The following is an 18,174-nucleotide window of genomic DNA, read 5'->3' as shown; positions in this document are numbered from 1 at the left end:
CTACCCAAGGAACCTCACACTTCCAGGGAAGATGACACAGTCAGCTACAAGGCTGGGTTGTCATACACACCCTTAAGAAAAGTGCTGGAAAAAGCAAATTTCTTTCAACTGAAGGCTCTTTCTAACAGAGATCAGAGGCACGTGCCACTAGCTCTTGGATGGAAGTAAACTCTTCCATAAGACCATACTTGTAGGACCTCGGCACTAAGAAGAAAGTCTAATGAATGCTGAGGATTTCAAAGAGAGTATCTGAAGGTGACATGAAAATGTTTCCAAAGGGACGTTGTGCCTTTACACTGAGTGTTTTGACATGTTGAGCTTTTATTGTTTGGTGGCTCAGTTTATTCAGTTGTGTTTGACTCTTCTTGGCAAAGAACCTGGAGTATTTTGCCATTTCCTTCTCCAGCTCATTTTCTAGAGGAGACAGAGGCAGTCGGGGTTGTGACTTGTCCACAGTCACATGGCTAGTAAGTATCTGAGGTCAGATTTGAACTTGAGAACTTCCTGACTTCAAGCCTGGTGCTCTATCTACTGTACCACCTAATTGCCTGGTTCCATTCCTTTTTTATTATTAAAATTTATTAATTATTATACATTAACGAATAATTAATAAGTTAATTATTATTAACTTCATACTGCTTCCTCCCTTTGGTTTCCAGAGGCCATTGAGAAAGAAAGGGAAGAATTGCTCTATCGTGAGCATGATAAGCAGAAGGTCATGTTGAAAACGAGTAAAAACACAGCAGGAAAAATCAGAAGGTCTTATTCTAAGAGGAGAACGCACAGAGGTTATTTCAAGGTGCGTCTCACAGGAAAGTGTACTTGGTCCTTTCAGGCTTTAGTTGGCTCTCCCTCCGGAATTCACCTTGTTACTTGGCGTTTCCTTTTTGCTGACCTATAAGTGAACCTAGCCTCTTCCCACAGGGCACCGAGAGCTCCTTGCCAGTGGGGACTGTTCCATTTTCTGCCTTGTACGTTGAATTTAGTTATAAAAAGGTGTTTGTTTTTAATAGTTCTATAATTATACATCTGTGCTTTCTGGAGCCAGAACAAGAGTGGAGGCACTACTGAAGATGAGGGGATGGACAGGAGGGACCGTAATCCCTCTCTCTTCTCTCGTGGTAGCTAACATCAGACTAGGAGATGCTTCATCCAGAAGCTGGAGTTGGAGACTCGCAGCCCTAGCGAGCCTGGGGAGGAAATCTGTGCCGGGTGAGGGATGGGGAGGGGGGAGGGGACTTCTCTCCCTCCCCACCCCTATCCTGAGCCGTGTGGAGCTACTGGACCGCCAGAGGACGTGTGTCTCCCAGGGAGCACCCAGACATTCTAGACAGACAGTCAGCCCGAGAAGAAAGCAGTTCCGAGGACTGTGCCCCTCAGCACAGGAGCAGCAGACGCCTGGGACCTCCTTGAGGTCTCCGCGGAGAACTTTTGGGCCTGATGGTACCGGAGATTGTGGGTTGTCTTACCGCAAGTGTATTCTATATAAGTGCCCCACTACCTCGGTCCCATGCTTGAGCCCCCATTCTTCCCATGGATTTTGTATTTGTGGGAGAAAATGTCCTCGATTTAGGGGGGGTGGAGAGGGTAGCATCTGCTAAGCTGCATCGTGAGTGGGCCTGGAGTCAGGAAGAACTGAATTCAAATCCAGTCTCTGACAGTTACTCACTGTGTGGTCTTGGGTAAATCACTTAGCCCTCTTTGCCTCCGCTTCCTCATCTGTCACATGGGAATAATAGCATCATCCTCCCAGGATTGTTTTGAGGATCAAATGAGATAATATTTGCAAAGCTCTTGGCTCGGAATGGACACTCTATAAATGTTAGTTCTTATTGTTATGTCTGCTATGCCTTCTGAGTAAATGCTTTGGTTTCAAGCTAAAGACTGTGCATGAGAACACAAGAAGGAGGCTTCTGAGCTTCAGAAGACACTTGCAGTTACTCCCTATACCCTGATGGACTTAGCCCTCTCGGGACCGAATTAGGGAACAGCCCAGAGCAAGGCCTACATGTATGAAAGGTAAAATTTGGTATAAAATGGTAAGAAACAAAAAATAAAAAAATTCTTCTGGGAAGGCCCAAAGTACTGATTCTGAATTTTAACCGAGTAGGCTTATCACTTTTTAAAATAAATTTTAATTTATTGTAAATTCAATAGGATAAAATCTTAAATCTTCAACATCTAACAAAGCAGAACTAAATGAATTTGCAATAAACAAAATACATTTGCTCTGTGTTGCTTTGCAAGCCCCCCTGAACTTGTGCCAGTTGGGCCTTTGTTTTGTTTTATGTAAATACATATAGTTCTAGTCAGTGAATATGTCATTCTGGTTCTGCTGGTCCCAATTTTGTATTCCTCTCTATTATTAAATCTTTGATTATTTCATTTTTATGACATAATATGACAAAAAAACATTAACATATTATCATTTATTCACCTGTTCTCTGGTGGTGGTTGTAAATTTTTTTGGTTTTATAAAATTTTGCTCTAAAGCAACTGCAAATATTTTTACAATAAGTCTTTTTAAATTTTTGTGATTTCAGGCATAGGTGGTTCAGTGGACAAAGAGAAAGGCCTGGAGACTGGAGGGCCTGAGTTCAAATTTGGGCTCAGACACTTCCTAGCTCTGTGACCCTGGGCAAGTCACTTAACTCTAATTGCCTAACCCTTATTACTCCTCTATCTCCAAAAAGATGCTATTAGCAATTTTAAGACTAAAGGTAAGGATGATGTAAAAAAAATGTCTTTTATGATCAATTTCTAGCAAGGGAATAAGTAAAAAAGTTATGATCAATTAGTTTGTGACCGATATTGCAAAAATCTAATCCCTCATACTTGCCTGTTTCCCTGCAGTATTGCCAAAATGGAATTTTATAACTTTTTGCTATTTTTGCCTTTCTAATGGGAATAAGGTGGCATCTTAAGATAGTCTTCATATGCATATATCTCTGATTAGATCATTTAAACATCTTTCTGTGTTATTAAGTTTATTTCTACCTTTAAAAATTGTTTGTTCGGGTCCTGCTTAACCATCATTAGGAGATAATTGTCTTACATAGATATGTCTTACAGATATTAATCTCATATTGTTTAAAAATTCTGGATGTCAGATCTTCATCTGATATATTTATTATGTATTATTACACATAATTTTTTCTGCAACTTTTAATTTTGAATATAATGTTTTTGGTTGAGCAAAAGGCTCTTTTTTCTGTATAATTATAACCCTTAATTTAGTCTCATTAATTTCTTCCATTTGATCGATAAAAATCTTTCCTCTAAGGGGACAGCTGGGTAGCTCAGCGGATTGAGAGTCAGGCCTAGAGATGGGAGGTCCTAGGTTCAAATCTGGCCTCAGACACTTCCCAGCTGTGTGACCCTGGGCAAGTCACTTGACCCCCATTGCCTAGCCCTTACCACTCTTCTGCCTTGGAGCCAATACACAGTATTGGCTCCAAGATAGAAGGTAAGGGTTTTATTTAAAAAAAAAAAGAAAATCTTTCCTCTAGTTTGGTCATTATCTTAATATTTAGGCCATTATCCAGGTAACTGGTAAATGTGGAAGATACATATCTGGGTTTTATTGAACAACGATTCTATTCCTCATTTTAAACATGAATTTAAATGGCAACCTCTCACACACAACTGGTTCTACTTCTAGGTTCTCTATTTTCTTAATGTTTCTTTTAAAAGGATGTGATTATGAGTCCTGGCTCTGCCATGTACTTGTGTGGCCTTGAGTAAGGTAATTACCCTCTGGTCTTGTAACCTTGTTTGTAGAATAAAGGCACTGGACTTCAAAGTCTCTGATACTATGCTCTACTTCTTTTTTAAGTAAGTGTTTCCAAAAATAATTATTGCCAGAAAGTATATATTAAAATCTAGAAATGCCTGTCCCTGTTTTCAAATTTCTTTTTTACAATTCATAACATTCTTGCCTATCTACTTATCCATATGCACTTAATACCTATCTAATTTTGTGAAATAACCAATTAGCTTTTTGAATGATATTGCAATCAGCCTACAAATAAGTTTGGGAATCATTAATATTTTTAATATATTGGTTCTAACCATGATCAAAGGATATCTCTCCATCCATTTAGTCCTTCCTTGGTTTCTGTCAATCATTTTGAAGTTGTTTTAATACAGATTTAGTCTTTATAAATACAATTACCATATTTAAAAAAGGATAATTATGTAGATTTCTATTACATTCCAAAATCTACTTTTTAAATATTTAAACAAAATTTAATTTAATTATTATAGTATAGTGGTAGTCTCTCGGTGATCAAGTATGACTATTTTTAATTTAATTTATTTAATTTAATTATTTAATTTAATTATTACCCAAGACTATAATTACTCAATAATGAATATAAGTGCAAATGACAAAAATACCATTACTGTTAACCTTCAAAAGTTTGCTGTATATTTCAAAGATAATTAATTTAATATTGTATATGATAACTTCCCTTCCTTCACCCCAGAAGATATTTAGGAAGAATGAAAAATAAGGGATCTGAAATCTCAATGATGTAAATCTCAATGTGATATAAATCAAGAGTCTCAGGTGCATAGTGAAAAAGTTTATTTATGACAAGTTTTGGAACTTTGAAGACAAGAATTCACAAAGTTATCACAGAACTGTCAAACAATATAAAAACACATACTAGGTTATTTAAGGGACTGTAGCGCAAAAGCTCATCTGCATTTTATAGCAACACATTCAATGCCACAGTTGATTAAAATGTGATTTTTAAGGAGGAAAAAATATCACACAAAAAGGACACAAAAACTATGTAGTTTGGTACAGAGTGCTTTACATGGCTTGAAATGGTAGAATGATGCTTACTTAGTTCTACCATCATGGCAAACACTAATGAGTAAGAAGAACACAATCTGACTGGACCAAATAATTGTTTTTGTTTTTAAAGAAGAAATATGAAAGCCTGAGACTTATTCTTCTTTAAATCAATGTCTGGAATGCTGAACAATTAGAACATTTTGCAGTAAAAGCATAAGAAATACATGTTTTTGTAGCTACTCTGTTCCTTCTTTAAAATGTCTTGAGAAAATGTAATTCTCATGATGTAATTGACCAAAATTTAACATCATAGGAGGCACTAGGGAAATAAAGGACCAATGGCACAATCTGGTTTTGGAAAACATTCAAGTAACGCATTGTTCCAGTCAACAGTTCCCTATGCTTACTTCTCTCAAAATGAAATTCTAACCATAATTTTGAAAACAAAGGCAGCTTTTTTTCTGAGGACCTCAAAGCACTTCCAATCTTCATCTTCTTTCACAACTACTTTTGGAACAAAGGGGAAAATATTAGACAGGTCCAGAACATTAAAGAAGGAATAGGGACACTGAAGTGGGGGAGTCAAAAATCCATTATTCTGACTTCTTGCCTTTACTCTCTTCTCTAACAAAATCAAATGAAAATTCAATTTTACTAAATATAACTCTACCAAGGAAAAATAACCCCAGCCAAACATGAAAGCTGATATAATATATGGCCATAAAATGGGCACCATGTAGGCACAACCTCTTTGTAGATAATTTTTAAGCTGGACATAAAACAGCAACATCATACACTGTACCAGATGACTTTGGAGGTCCCTTCCAATTCTATTCTCCAATTCCATAACTGGTTACTACCAATGGTGGTTAGAGATATGAGAGAACTGTTCAAAATGACTAAAATAAAAGGTTCTTTTCTCTTGTGGCAGTATTATTGGTTTGCAGATAAAACTGCCTATGAAATAAACTTTCAAGATTGTAAACCAAAACATACTACCTCAACTCTCAGGGAAAAAAAAAATTCATCTGACTGTTCCATTTAAAATGCTGGTCTAGTAATCTACATAGAAAAAACCAAGTGGATGAAGAATGCATATGGCCGAGATTGGGACAATCAGTTTGGATGAACAACCAACTGATTATATATATATGTATATATATATATATATATATATATATATATATATATATATATATAGCAGTACCTGTCCAAGATATATATATATAACAAATATATATACACAACAAAGTGAGGCTAGATTTGGATAGAACAAAGAACATAAGGGAAATTGCATAAAGCTCTGTATGAACTCCATCTATTCCATGTCAAATAAAGTATGTATTTTTAGCATCAACATTTTTCAATGAATCATGGAACAAACACTACAGTTTTAGAAAAATCAAAATGGCAGATGAACTGAAGAACAATAAAAAGATGTGTGACCATTTTAATTAGGCCAAAGAATGTTAACAACAATGATTTTTACACCAGAAGTGATTTGTAAAAAGACAGGTGTGATGAAAAAAGGGAATAGGACAAACATGCAGCAAAAATGTGGGACAAAGGTAAAAAGCCTGAATTTCATTGCACTGGTATCCACAAAACATTTAAAGACCCATAAGGAAAAAGTCAGCATTATTTGGGAAGCTCTACTATGATAGTGTATTTATAAAGGAACAAAAGCAAGAATCACTCAGGACTTAAAGGCATGAAGGGGCTATGATATGTTGGACTGGTGGAAGGATTACCCAACTGATAAAATCATGGAATCTTCAAAATAATTTTATACAGATCATTTTGACTGCAAGCAAGTTATAGCCACCTTTGAAGGAATAGCTACTGGGGTTTAATAAGATTTTTCTACACAACTTCAGGACTTTTCCCCAGTGGCATTCTGGATTACTAATATACAGACTCTAGAAATCATTAATAATAGGAAAGGGAGCCAGACTGAAAAAGTCTGATACAGCAGTTATTTAGACAAATCCCAGTTCACATATCCCAAGGTGTAAAATAAAATAAGTCAAATATAAATAGGTAATAAAGAATGCATTCAGATCAGACAGAAAGCCTAAAAACAACTTAATAGCTTGGTTCTTGACTTTAGGCTCTGATCTATGTGTTAAGGCTGCACTGGGACAGATACAAAAAAGGGGTGGGATCATGACCTTCACTAAATACAAAGAAAGAACCCCTATTTCCTTATCATCACCTATTCCCAAAGGTTAAGACACATCAGCATATTACAAGCATCCAGATGTTGACTCAGAATTGTTTCCTTTTTCTGTGCAGGGATCCTTCCCAGTGATGAATAGAAATGCTTTCGTATCCTCTCTATTAGGATTCTGAGAGCAGTTGAGGAAATTCAGTCTGAAACATCAAACCCAGCCAATGGCTAGGGATGCTGGGGGATGGAGGGAACCTCGGGTGGAAGTTAGTCTTACAATATACTGCTCACCTGCTGCTCACCCTAGTTATCCCATCAGAGCTTCTTCCTGCAAAGTTACTAAGAGTAGGCAATTCCCAATTCAGAGGTAAACAAGGCTTCCAGCAGTCTGAGCCTAGACCATAAGGAATAATTGTTCCAAGATCCATTTCTAACATGAAGTTATCTATAGCTACCTACTCTGATTACTCTTTCTTTATAACTAATCAGTCTGGACAAAGGTCTCAGTTCCAAATCATCCTATGAACATTTGAGGCCCCTGTGGAAAAAGGATTTCTGGTATGTGCTCCACAAACCCGGTTTCACAAATCAGAGCTGTGGAGAAATCCAAAAACTACCGTTCTTTCTAAAGTCACAGACAAACCATTGTTTCTAGGGCCTAGAGGGCAGGATCACTGCTAACATAACCTACGTGCTGTATTCTATGTGCATGATCTTTCATCTCCCATTTATGTCTTTACATAGATGGTATCTCTCCCATTCCTGGAATGCTCTTACTGAAATGACCCCCGTTTCTTAGGACCTCCCTTCCAAGGCTCAACAAAAGCACTACTTCCTATAAGAGGCCTTTTCCAATTCCCCCAGTTGTTGGTTCTCAGCATCCCCATTCCTTACTTATTTGTGTACATATTGTTTCCCCCAGTGGAATTTAAGGACCTTGAGAACAAAACTGTTTCCCCAGAGCTTAGTACCGTGCCTGGTACACAGCAGGCACTTAATAAATGTTTGTTGAATTAAATGGAATATTCATTCTAACTTGGAATCACTGAAGTTCAAAACTGAAAGGAACTTTGGTGGTTTTCCAGTCCAACCTTTCTACAATGAATATTGTCTTTTCTACAATGAATCTTTACTATGATATTCTCAAGTGGTCATCCAGCCTCAGCTTGGACATCTCCAATGATGGGGATCATTAACTGACAAAACATCCTATTCTACTTGACAGTTCTAGTTGTTTGGAGGGGAACAAACTTTTTTTTTTTAATATTGAGCTGAAATCTGCCTCACTGGAAATTTTACCTAAGTCCCACCAGAACCCATCAAAACAATTCTAATCTCTCTTCCACAAAATGTCCCTTCAATTAACTGAAGGCCACTATTATGTGTTCATTAAGTCTTATCTGCTAAGGGCTAAATATCTTCTGTTCCTTCCTCATGCATCATCATTTATAGTCTCCTCATTACCTTGGTCACCTCACTCTGGATATGCTTGTCTTACTTCTAAAATGTAGTGCTTAGAACAACTGCAGATATGGTCTGAACAGGCTTGGGCAAAATGTTACCTGGACACTTGGCATATACTTGATCATCTGAAAAGAGATGCTCCAGATTAGTGATCATTACTTGAGACAAGTTATTTGTACCTGACACTACATGATTGCTCCTTGGATACTATAGTCTCTACTCTGAAACAAACAGGGAGCCTATTTAACTTAAAATAGGATTCATCTACTGAGTTGATTTTTAAACAAGCTCCCCTTTGAAATTAAATAGGGGGAATCTGCTACCAGCTGGCAGAATAGCTCTGTTTTCATCTTCCTCATAGGTTCTGGTATGGGCTAGTACTTCTTTTCTAATGAGATGGTTTCAGGGTTCTTAGGAAGCTTTGGGAGCAGAGGGACACATGTCATATATGCTTAAAGGTGTAGATGATCTCTAAATCCTTTTCTGTTCTGCAATTATTTGAATGTAGGAAGGTATTTGGGTAGCTGAGGCAGACTTTCTGAAATATTGAAGGGTCTGAAAAAACTGAGAAAGCAATGACTAGGTCTCTTTCTTTTGTTATATACAGTGCTGTGTACATCATGGTACCTAAAAGATTGTATTAGATGATAACAATAACAACATTTATATCGGTTGTCATCAGCACCACTCAGATGAGTCCAGTCAACAGTGGGCACAAGTTGCCATGGTTCTAATGCCTTTGGCTGCTTCTGTGATATAGCTATGAAGGGTCTGAGCATTCCATTAGCCAGAACCTAAGAGTCAACTACACTACTACAATTCCAACCAACTTCTCTTGGTTATTTTCTATTTCCTACCTTTCCTGCCGTGACATTCATTTCTGGAGCCAAAGGAAACCCTCAAATGAAAAATCCATCCTCAGGTCAGCATGTATTACAACTGATTAAGGAAAGTGTAGGTCTTTGAGTGAGTTGATCTCTTTTGGATAGACAGCGAAGTGGACTTGAGATCTCCTCAAGAACATCTCTCCCTTCTCTATCTTCTTTTTTTAATTTTTAATTTTATTTGTTAGAAGAAAGATGATTTCATGATTTCAGTGGAGGTTAAATTAGATGGCTTATGAAGCCCCATTCAACTATGAGATCACAAGATGTACCTTGGTACATATTTTTTCAATTCTAATTTTTAACAAATTTGTTTTCTTAAACACCATCTTCTGGATTGGTCTCTCAGACTGATTTTCCTTTCAAACCGAAGATGGAAAAATTGTCTCCTGGATTACCAAGTCTACTTGTTCTTAGCTCATACTTGCATTGGTCTACCTCTTTTTAAGAAAGGATTCTAACATCTGAAATTCACACACACACACACACACACACACCCCTATATCTACCCAAACTACAGGACCCCCCAGGAACTTTGGGTTAAAGGTAGAGAAGTAATCCTACCTAATATCTGGAAATCAAAAAGTTTTGGTGCCACATGAAGAAATAGAGCAGGAAAAGGTTTCCTTTTGAAATCTCTGTCTTTCCAGAACAACAACTGGTGAGTACCTTTATGTTTGTAGAGATGCATGTTTTTAGCCTCTCTAGCACTGTTACTCTTAACAGTTATAAGAAAAAAGTAATTTCCAACTACAAGACAGCTTTGTGTCAATGAACTCAGCTCATTTGTTTCTTGGGTATGGAGTCCTTCACAGTTTAAATTTTTAACATATATCATTTATTAGGAAAAAGAAGAATGGCGTGGTGGACATTCTGATCTACAATTAAGATAGGAGGACCTGGGTTCAAGTACCACCTCTAGCAGGTACCATGGATCACAATACAGTAGGACACAAGCAATTTAATCTCTACTACAAGGCCTTGAGATATAGAGCAGTAGCTTTTCTGCATCAATAAGAAGAGATTTCCTAAATGAGGACAGCTTCTTATTAATGTTGAAATCACAGGTAAGAGCAAAAAAGGTGGAAAAACATAATTTTTTCAAAGGCCTGAGTCTTTCTTTCCCATCTTAATCTTAATAAGCAAAAAGTCTTTTTTAAAGTTGAGTAATATGTAAAAATAAATATAATACTAATCCAAATTGTTATCTACTTTAGATTTTTTTAAATTCTTACCTTCATCGGTTCCAAGGGAGAATAGTGATGTCAACAGGCAACTGGGATAAGAAAGAAGTTCATCACTAACAATTGTTGTGAGGGTCAAATGAAATAATGTATGTAAAGTGCTGTCAAATGCTAAAGCATTATTTAAGCATCACCTATTGTGATCACATCTGTAAGTATTATTAGGGTTAACATAGCAGTAATTAAAGCCAGAGGGAGGGGGGAAGGAAGGTCAGTAGTCAAAGAAGGTCACTGAAGAACACTGATGAAGATCACATTCTAGATGGCATTTGCTGAATGCTGGCTTATCATCAGTGATACACTTTCTTAGTGGATGGACACTGGTAAGATTTCGACTTATCATTTAAAAATTAATACTCTACAATCTCATCTCTCTGAGCTTCAGTTTCTTTAATTCTTAAGTGAAAAAGTAGGTCTCCAAATTTCCTTCCAGTTCCAAAGTCTGGGAATTCCATAAGAATTTTTGGCCAAGTCATCATAAATGCACCCTGCCATACAGTGACACAATTTAGGGAGATGCTGGGAGCATGCCTCAGCCCAGAGATGACAAAGGAATAATCCTTCCTTTGGTTCAGATCATTCTCCCTCAGTTATTTTAGAGAAATTGAAGGACCTGAAGATGTTTAGGCTAAAGAAAAGAGGACTCTGGGAGATACAAGATCGTTGTTTTCCAATATTTGAAGAGCTATCATATGAAGAAGGCAGAAAAAGCAGTAGTAGGAGACAAGCAGACAGGGAAGAAGAGGGAAATATTCAGACTTGGATAAAGAAAACAACTTCCTCACAATTAGAGCAATCTAGCCAAAAGGGCACCTAGAGGGTTTGGAGGATAGAGTGCCAGGCCTGGAGTCAGGAAGACCTGAGTTCAAATCCAGCCTCAGACACTTAAAAGCCATGTGACCCTGGGAACTCCCTTAACTCTGTTTGCCTCAGTTTCCTCATCTGTAAAATGAGCTGGGGAAGAGAAAGGCAAAACATTCCAGTATCTCTGCCAAGAAAACCCAAATGGGGTCACGAGGAGTTGGATACAACTGAAAAGACTAAATGGCAGAATTCCAAAAGTATTAAGTTTGCCTTGGGAGAAAGTGGGTTCTCCCCTCCTTCCATTACATATCAGATATTTTGTGATTCCTTATCAATGATACTGAAGAGAGGATTCTTGGCCAGCTACAAATTGGCTCCTCTGAAGCCCTTCCTATATTTTAGATGCTTTGATACACAATTTTAATTTAATTTGTGGAGAGAGTTGAAGGAGATAAAAAAGAAAAATAATTTTTTTTGTATTTTGGTTCAATGAGTTCGAATAGGGTAAGGGTGGCTGTTAGAAGTTGTTTAGGATGCTAGAAACTGAGCAACACCTTTTCCTCAGGCTCTAATGATCTATAGTTTAGAAATATGACACAAGAATTTTTGTAGTAGAAAGTAAAAATATTTCATCTTAAGTTATTTTGGGCTAAAGTGAAAATATAAGTTGGGTTGTTTAGTATACCACCAGTATGGAATGAGGTATGACAAGGACATTCTAACAGTGGGCATGACAGGAAGAAACACATTATTGGAACAAAATGCCCTCTAGACATCCCTAACCCAACAGATCTGGACATCCAAAGAGAATGAAGGGCAGAGTTCTTCTTAGCACAGAAATATGTAATAGTGTAAGCTAAGGAGGCTGCTCTCCAAAGTTCACTGTTAGAAGAAAATAAGCCACCATGAAAATGATAAACAAATAAAGCAAATAAGACTTCAGCCAAATGGGAAGCCATTCAGGATTCACTAAGTCTGAGAAGATGAGCTCTGAATGACTAGAGCATATAAATCTAGTTCAGTCAAGAGTAAGATGATCTGACTGGTATGCCCATGACTGAGTGCCTTTCTCTACCAGGGAAGGGTAGTCATCCATTTTGAGACAAACTTACATGAGTTTAGCTCTCTGCAAAAAGCAGTCATTGATATACCAAAAAGTGGGCATGATGTAGCTTTAAAGAAAATAATGCTATGGCCTTCTACCACACATGAAATCATCAGTGAAGTTTGTTCTCAGCAGAAACCAAAGGCACATGATGTCATTGTGTCCTTCATCTACAATGTTGATGCTACTAACCCACCATGAGAAGAGTATATACTTTGGGTTACTTTTCTAGTAGGAAAGATTGATTTTTGATGAGTCAGACACACAGACTACATAAGAAACTAAGGAAAAGAAGCAAAAGGAGAGCATGCTGAAGGACCATCCTAATCCCTGAAAGTGTGCAATCCTGGACACAATGAAACTGTCACTTTTGGCATATTCAATTCCTTACAAAAAGACACACCCTTTCAAAGGCTGAGCTCTCCTTGAAGGAAGAAGGGTACTACCTATATTCTATATATATAGAGAGAATGTTTATCTCTCTCTGAAAGAACACTGACCTCACAGGCAAGACTACTTACAATATAATAACTTTTAATTCTATGGAAAAGGCTGTCTAAATGGCTCAGAACAAAAGGCAAGCCTTCAGAATAACAGATGAGAACTGTTTCAAAGGTGAGCTGAAATGCATTAAAAAAATAACTTAATAAATAAATTTTTTTAGTCCTTACAATCCTAAAACACTAACGGAATTGACAAAAGGAATGAGAAAAAAGGAGGTCAAGGCAACAGATAAATCACAGCTCTTCTATCCCTTCTCTGCCTAAGTACCAAGTTGCTCTGGCAACAGCTGAAAGCACCACCTGATACCCTGTGGCACTCCTAGGATTTAAGGTTAATTGTGTTTGGGGGGGGGGGGGAAGGACTATCACCAAGGAAACAGGATTTGGCAGGGAAATGAACAAGTAACAAAATGAGCAGCAACCATGGAGCTCCATTATCACCTTTCACTAAAAGATTTAAGGGGATCAAAGATGGTAAGCAGCAAATTCAGAAACCCGTAAACAGGACATGAGTCTTCTCTAATAATATTCAAATTCTAGTAACAAAGAAAAAAAACTTGTATTGTTTAGATAACCAGACTACATTCTTCATTTGAAGATATTTGCCACACTTCCGTGTCAGGAAAGTATGTTCTAGGATGGTAAAAGAGCCATTTGGTACCCAATTTCCACTTCTTACCATACATAATCACTTTTCTCTTTCCACTGCAGTGGCCCTGGGTTAGGGTGACTGCTTATTGGTAGAAGAAAGTGGTAGGGAATCTTCTCTTCTCAGGAAACTATAAAATACACTGGATCTTAGTGATTACATTAAAAAAATCTTTGCATTGGTGGCAAGTACTTAGCAGCTGAGGATTTACCCCAGTGAAACAAGGCATAGTCCTCAAAGGGCAGTAAGGCCTCTTCAAACAGAAGAGCCAGTTCTAGCTAACAGTAAGGAACAGACTAGGAAACACATGGCAGTGACAAAAGGCTGGGCAGAAGAATTTTTTCTCTCGAGCATCTCAATTTCTTTTATAAACACATGCTTTTGCCTTCCTTAGGGATTTGGGAAACCAAAGGTGAAAAGGCAGAGGCCCATGTCATAAATTTATAAAACCAAGGTGGCCATCAAGTCCTAAAAGTAGCATAAGGGTTTGGAAAGAGGAAGGGAGAAGACAGCCACCTCCAGCTCAGTGGCATATCTCATACAGAGCAAAAAAAGACAAACAAAAAGCTCTCATCCCACTCCCTTCTACGTTCTTGCCTGATGCCTTCACAGAGTGTTTGTTATCCCTGAATTGAGAGAAACTGTCCAAGTATAACCTGTAGAAATGGTAGAAAGGGAAGAAGCTATTCTTAGGTCAACAGGCAGGCATGCCAGGCAAGTGCAAACTTCAGAAGCCTCACATTCAGCATTTAAGCAGGTTGGCCATAGAAAGCAAAAGGTGGCAGGAAAAAAAATCCCCCTTTGCCAACCAGACCTGCAGCATCAGCCCTTCAGCTGGTGTAATATACATGGTAGTAGAGAGTCTTGTTGCGTAGGAGTGAGTAGGAATTATCAAATTTAAGCAAGTAGATGCCTTCTCCAGGGTAGTCATGACAACCAGCCTGTACATCTCGGTGGCTATCTCTCCGATAAACTGGCATGATCTCCCCATAGCGATTCCGAAGAGAGCTCTTGGAGCCCATCTCTACATCTCCAATTGGGACGAGTCCTACATGAAGAAAGTGGCAGAAAGGTTTGGCATCAGCTCGATGGACAAGCAGAAAGGAAAGTCATAGGCCAAGTCCTGTCTAGATAGGTAAGGGGATAGACTAATTTAACATTTCAAGTTCCATCATAGTCCTCAGAATATATATATAGAGAGAGAGACCAGGATTACAGGGATAATGCACTGTAACATTTAGCAAAAAAAAAAAAAAATTGGCTTCTTTTGCACTGGACAGGTACAGGGTTGGCTCTTAAGGGAAAAAAAAACCCAACACAATTTAAACTGACCATAAAACTTCAAATTTCCCTATTAAAACACAGTAATATATGAAAAGATGTGGTTCTCTACTATTGAGGGACATCTATAGATTTCCCAGCAGTCATAGATTCAACAGAAAAGAAAAATCTTACCTATGGTTTCTTTAAAGAAAGCATGAAGAAAGCTGGCCTCAGCCAATTCCTAGCTGTGTGACCCTGGGCAAGTTACTTAACCCCCTTGCCTAGCCCTTACACTCTTCTTTCTTATACCAATATACAGTATTAATTCTAAAACAGAAGGTAAGGGTTTGAAAACATCAACAACAAAGAAAGTGTGAGGGGAAAGGTTTTAAGGAGATGTTGAAAAGTGAAGGAATTCCACATATATCATGAGTAGAATTGGCTTGGCTTCTACCCAAATTATCACACTGCAACTACCACCTAAATTTCCCATCCTACCTGGGTTGGCTCTAAATAAATAAGGTATTAGACAACTCTTCAACTTCAGGTTCTTCTGAATACAAAAATGGCAATGGGTGACCACCCAGTATGAATCACATAAGCTGAAATGGGGATTTTAGACATCATCCAATCTAACTACCTCAGGGCAAAGATGAAAAAACTGAGAGATAAAACCATTTACTTTGAGGTCACATTTCTGGCCAGCAGAAGAGTTAAGATCAGAGCCCCAGTTATAAAACTCAGTCCAAGACCCTTTCCATAATACCACTTAGAACACCATGAGAGAAAACAAGTGGTTTGTTTGGATGGAGTACCTGTTAATTTAGAAGGCTGAATGTTTTGGCACCAAACTATTTTTCTGGTGCTGTTTGCTAGATTGGATATAGCCATGTTCCATCTCCATCTATATTAGTGATATCAGCCCATGTAACTTCAGTTTAAAGAATGGTATGGGGCTTAGCCAACAGGAGAATTCCCAAACACAAAAGACTAGGGTGGGGCCAGTGTCAAAAGGATTAGGGAAAAAGGGTTTCCCCTAGCTAGTTTTCACCATAGATGATCATATGGATAGGACCAGCACTGTCCAAAGTTTTCTGCTGGCAGGAAGGCCACCACCAACCACCTCGGAGAAGGAGTAAGAAAACCTGCACCTAGCAAGTTGGGACCCACTCAGGCCAGACTGATGACCAATGGCTTCTGTTGGCTAGGGAGACAATGTCCACTGCTTCCCACCAATTGGCCCTACTTCACCAGCAACACAGATGGAGCAGATCCAAGCCTGGCCCAACTGACTGTGCAATGCCCTTAGAGACTGAATTTCTCTACTCTTCTATCATCCATTATTATCCCTATGCCTTCATCTGTTTCTGTCCCTATCCCTGCATTTATCGATCATAAGTTATTAAGGAAGAACTGTCCCTAGCTTCCTGATTCCTCTTACCTCCTCCCCTTCTTTATCCCCTTCAACTCTATTCCACCCATTTTCCACTTCAACCCTGTCTACGCCTCCTACTGTGCCAAGAGGAATTACTGTCTCTTAGTGAACAAACTCACTTTTATCCTGAACTTCCTCTTTCCCTCTCTCTTATCTTTTCTCATCTATTGGCCCCAGTTCCCCTCTAATGACACTGCATCTTTTGTTCCCCTTGCTTTCTTCTTTGGCACTAGATATATTTTCTTTCACACCCCTCAACATGATGACTTTAGTGGAGGAACTGTAATATTCATTGCTTTTCACAGTCATTTCCAGACTCTCTTTTTATCCTCCTTTCACTAAACAATCTTCTCTTTTGTGATTCATTCAATCTAAAACTTCCACCCAATTTGAATTATGGTAGCTATAGTATACTGAGCCCCTCCTTATTTAAATCTGAAATTCCATAGCTTTAATATAAATTTAGAATTGTCCTTCCTCAAACTTCTTAATTCCCTTAATTACTTGTCCTTAAATTCAAGTCACTTCACTCCACCTCAGCCACACATAGGAAATGGTCTCACAATTACCCATAAATATACATTCTTATTTTCATTACCTGTCATTCCACTGTGCCCTATGGTTTATCCTCTTCTTTACCTATTTTTTGCCCTCTAGACCTCCAACTTCTCTATTCCACAATATTTTCTCAGACCTGCTCTAACTTCTCTGCTTTTCCTCTCCAATCTCAACTCAATAGTTAGCCATTTCAACTCTATACTATCTTGTTCTTAAATTTTTTGCCCCTTCTTCTAGTATCACTTTTCTCTTGCCATATATCATGTCTTAGATTACTTCCACCACGGAAAAACCTCTACTCCTTCTCAAGAGCTATTATAAGCAGCTGGAGGAAGTTCCACAATCCTGCTGACTGGGTACATAAAAAATTTGTTATCGAACCTCACTGGACCCTCACTGCAACAAGGCAGTCCATTTATTCCCCTCCAACTGAATTTCTATCTCATTCCCTTCAGAGGCTATTTTAAATTGTCTCTCCTTCCCAGTTGAGGACCTTGCCTCTTACTTCACTGAGAAAAACTGATCATTCAACATGAGCACCTTCTTTTCACACAAAATTTCCCTCTTCCATTATCTTAATCTCAGAACCCTCAACATCATTTATTGCTCTTTCATGTTACCCAGTAAATGACAAAGGGGTGGCCTTCCTCCTATCAAGGTCAATACTTGTAAAATGTGCAAAATCCCATCTCCTCCCATCTTCTCTAGCACATTGTATCACCAGCCATTCCCTGCTCTTCTTAAAATTTCAGTCTTTCCATATCTATTCCTACTTCTTTCAAACATGCCCAAGGCTCCCCCATCCTTAAATAACCTTCACTAGACCATGCCATTGCCTCAAGTCTTCATCCTATATCTCTCCTCTATTTTCAGATAAACTCCATGAAAAAGCTCTCTCTACTTGCTGCCTCTCCTTTCACACATTCTTCAGACACTTGCAATCTGGATTCTCACTATATTAACGGAACTGAAGCTACTTTCCCTAAAGTAAATAATCTTTTTCTGTTTGTTTTTTGTTTAAAAAACAAGCCCTTACCTTCTGCCTTAGAATCAATGCTGTGTATAGGATCCAAGGCAGAAGAGCGACAAGGGCTAGGCAATGGGGGTTAAGCAGCTTGTCCAGAGCCACACAGCTGAAGCCAGGGTTGACCCCAGGACCTCTCATCTCCAAACCTGGTTCTCAGTCCACTGAAACACCCAGGCCCCCTTAGCCCCATGATCTATTAATTGCTAAATCTGATGGTCTTTTTTAAGTTCTAATCCTTCCCAACCTAAATACTGCATGTGACAC

General features: G+C 38.3%; 1 protein-coding gene across 5 annotated transcripts in view; it reads right to left on the bottom strand.

Annotated features, from left to right (window-relative positions):
- The window catches only part of TMED8 (transmembrane p24 trafficking protein family member 8), a 70,330-nt gene that overhangs the window by 10,228 nt on the left and 41,928 nt on the right, over positions 1-18,174 (bottom strand). For 3 of the 5 annotated variants that reach the window (XM_007472744.3, XM_056810617.1, XM_001374066.4), the window contains one exon: positions 4,572-14,675. In XM_007472744.3, the coding sequence (XP_007472806.1) occupies positions 14,458-14,675 (218 nt within the window). In that variant the 3' untranslated portion in view covers positions 4,572-14,457. Of the gene's footprint in view, positions 1-4,571; positions 14,676-18,174 lie in introns of those variants that run through there. The other 2 variants (XR_457334.3, XM_007472743.3) reach the window with 2 other exon arrangements.

Source organism: Monodelphis domestica, chromosome 1 (assembly GCF_027887165.1).
Source record: "Monodelphis domestica isolate mMonDom1 chromosome 1, mMonDom1.pri, whole genome shotgun sequence".
In the NCBI taxonomy this organism is placed as follows: domain Eukaryota; kingdom Metazoa; phylum Chordata; class Mammalia; order Didelphimorphia; family Didelphidae; genus Monodelphis; species Monodelphis domestica.
Note: the sequence above shows the minus strand (reverse complement) of the source record. Positions and strands in the feature narration are given on the sequence as shown.